At 39.6% G+C, this 10227-nt stretch overlaps 1 protein-coding gene across 2 annotated transcripts; it reads right to left on the bottom strand.

Moving 5' to 3' along the window:
* Window positions 1–957: 957 nt before the first annotated feature.
* LOC131856351 (uncharacterized) lies at window positions 958–9800 on the bottom strand. Of its 2 annotated transcripts, XR_009358447.1 has the most exons (4): window positions 9045–9800; window positions 7529–8928; window positions 7098–7439; window positions 1299–1385 (listed from the first exon to the last, which is right to left on the bottom strand). XR_009358447.1 is itself a non-coding variant. In XM_059208093.1 (2 exons), the coding sequence occupies exon 2, from the start codon at window positions 4269–4271 to the stop codon at window positions 1086–1088; it is 3186 nt and encodes a 1061-aa protein (XP_059064076.1). In that variant the 5' UTR covers window positions 4272–7439; window positions 7529–8005; the 3' UTR covers window positions 958–1085. The 2 variants fall into 2 exon arrangements, 1 of the variants encoding a protein (XP_059064076.1); XM_059208093.1 differs by lacking the exon at window positions 9045–9800 and having other exon boundaries at window positions 958–7439; window positions 7529–8005.
* Between the last annotated feature and the right edge of the window lie 427 nt (window positions 9801–10227).

Below are 10227 nucleotides of genomic sequence, written 5' to 3'. Positions count from 1 at the left end.
GACTTGGTTTTGTTTTCTTTGAGTGATGGTAAGATCTGGTGGATTTGATGTTCTTTAAGAAAAATGTACGATGTGGGATGGAAATGATGCATGATGATGATACAAAGATGCAGCTAGCAACCATAATTCTTTCATTATGCCAAGTTGCACGATACATGGTGAAGTTGCAATTTAAAAAATAAATAAAAAATGAATTATGCAATGGTAGTTACCAGTAGAATCATAGATAAATAACTTTTTTTTATTATAAAAAATTTGAAAAAATCAAAATTATACAAATTCAAACAAATATTACTAATTACAATAAAATGATTGGTCATCGTATAAAACAAATTGATTTTAACTGTAATATTTCATGCATTCACTAAGTTTTGATTCATGCTAATCAAATATTAAGAACAAGACACAAGTATTTAATCGAAGAGGATTCAAAAATAGTTACAGACATATTAACATCTAATGAAAAGAACATGAATAATATTTAATTATTCATGCATTCACTAAGTAAGTCTTTAAGTCATGATGATCAAATATTAAGAACAAGACTCAAGTATTTAATAGAAGGGGATTCAAAAATAGTTACAAATAGATTAACATCTAATGAAAAGAATATGAATAATATTTAATTATTAGTTTAAAAAATACAAAAGTATGCTTGTAAAAGATGGAGAAGTGCATTAAATTCAGAGTTTAAAAATAGAAAAATAAGAATTGGATGTTCATGTTGTGACAAACTAATTTTAAAATGAATGTTCAACATCTAATTATAAAAAACAACATTATTTTCTCTTATAACATATAAATCAATAACAGATGATTAAATACTTATATTATATTCTGACAATTTTAATCAAACAATAAAAAATCTATAAATTAATAAAATAATTTATTTTATAAAATAATTAAATAATTATAAGTAAAAAAATATATATTTTTTTTTATTAAAGATAATGAGTTCAAAATTACATAAGAGTTCAAGATTACATCAACCAGAGGCCTAGCCTCACTCGATCAAAAACATATACAGTTTACAGAGGACGACACTGATAAAAAAAAAATAATTACAACCAAGATCTGCAACAGGACTAAGATAGAATGTCCAATGAGCGATCAACCCAAGCCACCCAGCCAAGAGGACCATCCATCCAGACCAAGTCTTTGTGAGCTTGCACCTGAGCTAGCAAGGAAAGCTCATCTAATCTGGGGTTCCCATTCTTCCTGATTTCATCTTTAAACTTCTCGCAGGCAACCTCGAACGCATGTAGGTCATCCAGGGTTCTCTGCCAAAGGGGGCCATTCTTCAACTCGTGAAAATAAAAGGATGCATGACCGCATTGAATGAACCTCTTTAACTTCTTCCTTTCCACCATCATCGTAACATGAACCTGCAGAAAATTTTTGAAATGTGTGAGTTTCCTGAAAAACTCAGTAAGAACTCTCGGCTTACCTTGAAACTTTTCTTCGTTCCTGCATTTCCAGATCTGCCAAAGAATGTTAGAAGACAGCATATTCCAAAATAAATTCGAATCCTTATGCAAGCCAGGCACATAACCAGAAATAATATTAAGAATGCTCATATTGAACGGATAAATAATGCCAAATCTATTCCAAATTTCCTTAGCAAAGAGACAATCAAAAAGGATATGTTTACCAGTTTCAGGAACCTTACACAGATTGCACAGATCAAAATGAGAATCAGAATCAGTACTAAACCTCTTGATAGGAAGTCTGTCAAGTAAAACAAGCCATCTAAAACAATTGATTTTCGGCTCAACAGGACTTTTCCAGAGCCGCTGAAAAACTTTACTCCACATCTTGTCATCAAGGGATAGATGCCACGTAGAGTTCACATGACTGAAAATGTCTTTATTCTGATTAATAACAGAATGAATGTGTTTGGCTTTAAGGCAGTCCATAGCCACACCTCCGGGCCACAAGCAATGAAGATGTCTAAGGGAGTCCACGTTGCAAACAAAGGGGAGGTGTCTGGAGGCTTGTCTCACCATATTGTACGTTCTTCTCTGAGAGTCAGGAATATCAAATTTAGATTTGATAGCGTCCCAAGACGGGAGAAGATCACCCTCGAACAAGTCTACAAACTGCTTGATACCTTTTTTAGCCCAAGATCTAGCAGAGCAGCCCTGCATTAAGGCAAGGGGTTTCCCATTAATGACAAGATTCCACCAAATGGATCTCTCACCGTGGAGAGAGCCTTGGTGGTACCAGCTCTTATTCATAATGTGGTCCCTGACCTGTTCCCAGGCCTTCCAAATGGCCTTAAAAACCATAGAACCTTGAACCGCAACCGGGAATTCCCCCAACAGAAGATCACCAAAAGGGAGATTCTTCCAAGACTTAGCTTTCTTGGGATAACCTCTCTCAATGTTGTGCCTAACAAGCACTTTCCACGGGCAGTCACCATTCAAAGAGAGAAATATCCACTTGGCGGAGAGGGCAATCCCTTGGAGTTTCAGGTCCTTAAGCCCTAAACCACCAAAGGACTTGTCCACATGACACCAAGCCCACCTGACAGCATGACACTTCTTATTACCTTTACCATCGGACCAGAGGAAAGATCTGATGGCGCTCTGAATGTCTTGGATCTGGTAGTTACTGAATAACCAAGCTGAAGAATAGTAGATACTATAAGAGGACAAAATTTTCTGACACACTTGAATACGACCGGCCAGAGACAAAGTTCTATTATGCCATTTATTAAGCTTGTTAAGAATTTTATCTCTAACCCACAGCCACATGCTTCTAAGACCAGGATCTACAGAAAAAGGAATACCGAGATATTTAACAATTTTCTTAGGACCACCCCACTCAAGACCAGAACAAGAAAACCACTCAGGAGGTTGATCTTCCCAACCCAAACAGATCGACTTGGCAGGGGATATGCGAGCACCAGAGGCAGAACAAAAAAGATCAAGTTTCCCTTTAAGGACACTAAAATTCTCTTCGGAGAGCTCGAAAAACAGAGCAGTATCATCGGCGAACTGACAGTTAATAAGCATATCATTGTTGGGGAGACTAATACCTTTGACCACAGGAGAAAGAGAGGCATCCCGGAGAATGTAAAACAGAGCCTCAGAAGAAATAACAAAGAGAGCAGGGGCAAGCGGACAACCCTGCCTTATAGACCTACTGAGCGGAAATGAGGGCGAAAGAATACCATTTATTTCAACTTGAGCCGAGGCATCCTTGAGCAAGGTCTGAACAGCACTACAAAAAAATGAAGGAAAACCAAAAGCCTCCAACATCATAAGAATAAACTTCCATTCAATCCTATCATAAGCCTTTTCAAAGTCAAGAAGCAGCATGGCCGAATTCTGATTGGAGCACTTAGCCCACTCCATAGCCTCCCAACTAGTGATCAAATTCTCCAAAATATACCTCCCCTTAATAAAGCCAGTTTGAGTCGGACAAATAAACTTAGGGAGGATATCCACCAGTCTCAGGGCCAAGACCTTCGCTAATATTTTGTAGGAGACATTGAGCAGAGTGATAGGCCTCCAGTTCTTAATGAGAGCCTTGTTCCCTTCCTTAGGAAGAAGTCTGATAATGCCTTTATTAATCTCCGGACCTAAAGATCCGTTCTCTATGGCTTCATTGAACAGGTCAAGAAGATCCTTGCAAATCCAACTAGAGTTAGCCTTGTAAAATTCAACCGGGAAACCATCAGGGCTCGGAGCCTTTTCATTACAGAGATTTTTAACTGCATTCTCAATTTCTTCAATAGTAATAAACTTAGAAAGTTTAAGAATGTCACTAGGATCAAGCTTCCTAGGAATAAGTGGTTTACACTTATTCCTAGTAGCTTCAGCTTCCTGAGAGTCTTCGGAAGAGAACAGAGCTCTGTAAAACTCAGCAAAGGCCTTGGCAATGTTGACTGGGTCAGAAATATCCTGATTGTCAACCATAAGTTTATCAACCGACTCTTTACAATGTTTATTTCTAAGCAGATTGAAGAAAAATTTAGTTCCTCTATCACCAGCATGAAGCCAATTAGCTCTGGCACGAAGTCTCGCGCCCTTGATCCTAAACTGCTGATGAGAACTGAGAGCGTCTTTAGCAGCCATAAGTTGGGTTAGCCGATCAGGGTCAGACCTATTGTTTTGAATATTATTCTCAGCCTCCTGAAGATTGGAACATAACAATTTCTCAACATAACGGTAATCTTTAGCTTTTTTCTGGCCAATAGTTTGAAGAAATTTCTTCCAGGTAGACATGTTACGCAGCCATCTATCCAAATGAGATAAATGCTGCATACTAAGTTTATTAATGCCCCTAATAATAAGGAGGGCATTAAGCACATCTTCATCAGAGAGCAAGCTAGAATTCAAAATAAACTTATAATTTCTATTCCTGGTATGCCTGGGAGCAGAGATATAGTTGACATTGGCCACAATAGGATGATGATCAGAAAGGGAGGTAGCAATGGTTCTAATAATGTTATCTTCATCAAAAGGAATGAAGGAAAAGAAATGCTTATTGGCATAGAAACGGTCCAACCTAGAGTAGATTCTAGCTTGCCCCTATTGAAAATTACACCAAGTATGCCAGAGACCACGGTGAACAGCTTTATTCCCAGCTAACGGGTCAAATAGGTTCTTGTTATAAACTAACCTATTCCATAAAACATACTCATTCTCATTCCATTGCATAGGGTGACCTCCAATTTTATCCTCCTGAGTCTCAATCATGTTGAAATCCCCCCCAAAAAGCCAGGGGATGTCCGGAAGAGAGTTCAGCCAACTCCACAAATTACTTCTATCACGGGAGTCATTAGGGGCATATATAGTACAAATGCCAAAAGAGCAGTTATCACATTCAACAGTGCACCACACAGCTCTCTGACAAGGAGAGCATTCATGACTGACAATAAACTTTTTCCACTTTTGATCAATAAGGAGAGCAACTCCCCCTTTACCTCTGACATGGTTCGAGGTAAATTTCACAACATCTTTCCAAATAAAATTAAGACTAGTGTCTAACATGAAATCAGTGGCCTTAACTTCTTGAAGCATCAAAAAATCAACATGCTGAACAGAAGACAAAAGTCTTTTAACCACGAATTTCCTGTCGGGAGATTCAAGCCCCCTCACATTCCAAGATAAACAAATCATTGAGAAACCTTAGCTGAAATAGCAAACGCATCAACTTCCTTGCAGTGCCCCAACTGTTGGAGCCCCTCGGCAGGATCATTTTCAAACACTGAGAAGGAAGGCAAGCACTGTTGGAGCCCCTCGGCAGGGATGACCTCAAGAACACAGTCGTCCTCAATTTCCTTGAAGACCTTCTGCGATCTTATCTTACCAACACTATTGTGGGCCGGCCGAACACAGTCATAACCAGCACGCGAGGACGAACTTGAATCAACATTACCTCTCGATTTATCATGATTGAGACTAATAGAATTAAGCACTGGGGGAGAAGAGGGCTTAGAAGGTGAAACACGGGCTTGCGGAGTCTTATCTTGCTGAGAGAGGTGCATACCTTTGCGTTTCTTCTTGGAGTGGACTACAACAAAACCATCACCCGAAATAGGGTCAAAAGCAGAACTAGAATCATGAGAAATGAGCTGACCTATAATGGTGGAATCGTCACTATTAATTTTCTCACTAGCAACTTTTGACGAAACCCTAGGCATAGCAGGAGGGTTCGGGAGATTAGGGTTCTCGACAACATCCTTAGGGTTAGTGGGTGTAGCAGAGACCGACGGGGAGACACCATTTTGCGGCTGCGAGGGTTTGGGAGCCGAGGCTTCATTAACAACTTTCTGCTTATTTAGAGGATTTTTTTTGATAATAGGGCAGTCCTTCCTGCGATGCCCTTCCTTACGACACAGGAAACAAGCATTGAGCCCACCCAGAACCTCCAGGGGGCAAACAACAGTTTCTTCAACCAAATCAACAGAGATACAATCAGGCACCTCACAACCAAGAAGAAATGAAACAAGCATGCGAGCATCCATGTGGGGGACTAACTTCATCAAATCGTCCATTCTTATGGTCCTACCGAGGGGCTCCAATAGTTGGGGCAAAAATTTCCATAGGAAGGGGGGCACATTTTTGACTAAAATCCATCTAGGCGCTGCAAGAGCAAGCACCTCCTCATGAGTAACCTCCGGAGACCAAGCTAACGCCCTGAAGGAGGTAGAACCCATGAGCCAATATTGCCTCTTAACCACTTCCTTTTGGGCTTCTGGGCTAGCAAAGAAAACCACAAATAACCCTCTCTGCAATTGTCTACAGAAAGAAATGTGAAACCCTAACTTATGATTCCAATATTTCTGAAACCAGTCATCCATAAACTTTCTCGGAGGGCACTTTTCCACCTCCGTAGCAGAAAAGAAAATAGTTGTATCACACAATCTAGCCTTCTCATTAACAATTTCATTCAGCATCTCAAGATTTGGAGCAACAGAAAAGGATGCAAGGGGGGCCGAAGAGTTCTTACCATATCCTGCGATCTCCTCATTCGGCCTAGGGTTAACAGCATCAAACTTGGCTTGTGGGTTGCAACCTGCAGATTGACTCACAGCATCCGCAAATGACCTAGGCTTGGGGTCATTTGAGGAGCCGCCAGTCGTTTTACCTACCTTCTCGCATTCATTTCCATTTATTTCCTCCATCACCTCGTCCACAGTCGGATCCGTCGAGGGAGGACAGGTGGAGGGCACTGGAACTTTGTTAGGATGGGAAGATCCTCCCCCCGGATCCCCTGCAGGCGACTTCATGCCGCAGGGGCACAACTTGCCCACAATCTTACAGTCGCAAGAGCGACCAAACACTAGCAAAGCACTTCAAACGGTCTTCAATCAAAACCAAACGAAACTCTAAGAGATGTGTGTCATTTTCAAGACATTTGATTTTCCATCAATAAACTCAAGTTTTCTTTTTCCGTAAAAAAATATTTTATATTATATATAGCAATCATATATACTTGTGAGCACAAATAGAAATATAAATTCTTTGTACCTATTAAGAATTAGTCCAAGAACAATAAACTTTGTATAAATTCTTTGTACCTATTAAGAATTAGTCCAAGAATTAGGCTATCTTATTTTCTTAAAAGCATAAAATGAATGTTACCTATTCCAGACGTGCTAATAATCGGTAAAATGCCTCCACCACTCTTTCCCTTCTTCCCTCAACTACTACTGCTTTCTCTCTCTCTACTTCAACACTTCCCCCGAACGAGAGAAGTTTGCTGATGGACATATAACGGTCGAGGCACACAGATATACGTACCACTTTCCTCTCCTCCTCATTCTTCTCCTTTCCCTCCAAATAAAACAAATAATCACCCTTGCACGAATGTCCGGACGTCTCATCCACCTCGTTGACCACAAGATCAGGAAACGCCAAAGAGTTTACAGCTGGCTCCGTGACACGGCTCACGCTACCTTGTATCTTCAGAAAGCTTGGGCATTCCTACAAATTGTATTATATTAAAGTCAGTAATATGAACATTTACATAAATACGAAAACCTCTGAATTTGTAACAATTATTATTTATTTACCTTCATAGACTGAATATAAGGTTTCACAGCTGATATGGTGTCACATTCGAGCGCTAGTACATCAAATCTTCTCAGCGAAGCCAAATCAGCAAAGCTTGGGAGTTCTTGTATCTGCGGACAATCGGATATAAACAAAACTTCAAGGCTTACGAGACCACTAATACACCCAATATTCTTCAGCACGTGGCATTTTCTTATTGATAGGCTTTTGAGAGACACTGGTAGTGTCTCTATCTCCATTAAATGGAGATTTTTCTCAACCGCGAAAGTTTCAAGATCGGGACTACAATTACTGGAAATTGATATCCTGGAGACTTGTTTGTGGTCTTCAGCCCGGGCATCAAAATCCATTTCACCAATAGAATCTATAATTCTAATATACTTCAATGAGCACAAGTTTACAAGAGAAGTTTGCAAGCATTTTAACATTGGACTTTCAAATGTGAGATGCTCTAATTTGACCAGTGCACCAATGTTAGTAGGTAAAGCTCTCAACTTGATGCAACCTGTTAGATCCAAGCTTTTCAAGGATGCCTGGTTCACTATTTGATGAGGCAGATCTTCTTTTCCGTGCAGACCACTCCAATGCATTCCATCCATCCAGAGCATCGTAGCTAAGCTGTAGACTTTTTTTGATGTCGCCAGGCAATACTCTTAACATTTTATGTAACTGGGATTCCCAGTAATCTTTGGACTTTTTGCCATGCAATTGTGCACCCAATACCTTCAGTGAGAGAGGTAAACCATTGCAAGCCTTTAAGAACTCTTCGACAAGAGTTTCAATTTCAGCATGTGGAAAGGGTTGCAAGAAAGCATGCCAGCAGAATAACTGCTTAGCATGTAACTGGTTAAATCTTGGCATTTTATAAATGCAGGACAGACCCCATGATTGAAGGACACCCAATTCCCGGGGTGTCACAATAACCATACTTTGGGATACAAGATTGTCCTTATTTGGCAACAGAGCATTCAACTGGTCGATATGATCCACGTCATCCAAAACGATGAGCGCCCGATGAGAGCTCAAACGATTTCCAATAACGGCCTTGCCTTCATCTACACTGTCGAATGGCAAATGATGCACACCGAGGTCTTTTAGAAGCTTTTTCTGCTTTTCAGGCAGAACTTTTCTGGATGCTGCATCTCGCACGTCTTCAACAAAACTGCATTTTTCAAAGCAGGAAAAATTCCTGTTGAAGAACTCTTTGGCCAATGTGGTTTTACCACTACCTCCCATGCCCACGATCCCCGTGATTTTTTCGTTGTCATCACTGGCGATTAATTGGAGGCCTTGTACCAGTTCATCCAATCCAAGTAGATGTTCGGCTACCCATAAGGGATCTTTTTTCAAGATTTGAAGTGCATGATTCACAATATTCTTTAAAACTCTGGCCTCGTCCCTAAACATTTTGGGCGGAAAATTAAAACTAAATCTAAAAAAACAACAGAAAAGAAGTCGAACCAAAGAATTGGACATAATATTTGACTATCGAAGAAAAAGAGAAATAATACATACTCGTTATTGTTAACCGGGTAGCCGGAACGGAATGAAATGTTGTGGAGTGCCGTTTTCCACTCATCGAGCTTTTCCTGGGTGTATCTGCCTTTCTTTCCATATTCTGAAAATGCATGAGCATATATTCCTTTTTGTACCCATCTGACATCTGAGGACTCAACATGATAGAAAACGGGAAAGATTTTAGCAGGAGTTTGGAGCATGAAAGCTAGCTCAGCCAAACACCATGGGGATTCGGCATAGTCGGGAGACAAAATTGCAATGTGAAGGGAGGCATTGGTCATTGCTGCTTGTATTTCTGCTGGTATCAAATCGCCGGGCTGAAGTGCTTCTACATCAAGGAAAGCTCGAAATCCCATGCCATCAAGTTTTTCCTGAATTTTGTTGGCAAATGTGTATTTCGTATCGCTTCCGCGATGGTTAATGAATATCTGCCAGGGCCCCGTAGATGCAGACACAGAGAAACATGGTGCGAGCTGCTCAAAAGCGTTTTTGGGACGAATCTGATCATGGCTGGGTGTAGAAGAGGAAGCCATTTCAAAGGAAATGAATTTAACTGAACACGGAGAGGTGTAACGAAATCAGGATCGTTTTGGTATCAGGTAAAACAAGGGTTCAAAGGTAAAGAGAGAAGATAAAAGCTAGACGAGAAGTTCAGAAGATGGAGATGAAAGATGGAATTTCCAAGATGGAGATGAGATGAAGAAGAATGAAAGCATAGAAAACGGTGTGTACGAAAGCGCGTGAATGAACAGCGTTCCCACAACCTCTAGCAAAGAAGCGTCCCGCGGAAGGCAACAATAATTATAAAGGATCTTTTGTATTTGGAAAGAAATTCGGTTTCGCAAAGTGAAACTTGATAATTTCATTCCGTCCGTCCTTTTGTCAATGTAACTTTCACACGTATTGAGTACCTAATAAAATTACCGACTGGGTATCAAAATTTGAAATTACTATTGTACGGATAGGTTTGAAGGGAGAGAAAATGATTAAAATCGTAGTAGATTAAAGTAATATTAGTTACAATAAGTTAATTATATTAATACAATTTTTTAAAAATAAATTGTATATTAATTTTGATTTATTTTTAGTAAGTTTTTTATGTCAATAAAAAATATTTCATTTATGTTATTTTATATAAAATTTTAATTATTATTTTTTAGATTATAATTCTAATTGGTTT

The sequence above is a fragment of the Cryptomeria japonica genome, chromosome 7 (assembly GCF_030272615.1).
Source record: "Cryptomeria japonica chromosome 7, Sugi_1.0, whole genome shotgun sequence".
Classification (NCBI taxonomy): domain Eukaryota; kingdom Viridiplantae; phylum Streptophyta; class Pinopsida; order Cupressales; family Cupressaceae; genus Cryptomeria; species Cryptomeria japonica.
Note: the sequence above shows the minus strand (reverse complement) of the source record. Positions and strands in the feature narration are given on the sequence as shown.

Bases quoted from the DNA above. Each gene is read 5' to 3' on its own strand.
- LOC131856351 (XM_059208093.1), bottom strand. From the start codon at position 4,271: ATGCAGCATTTATCTCATTTGGATAGATGGCTGCGTAACATGTCTACC.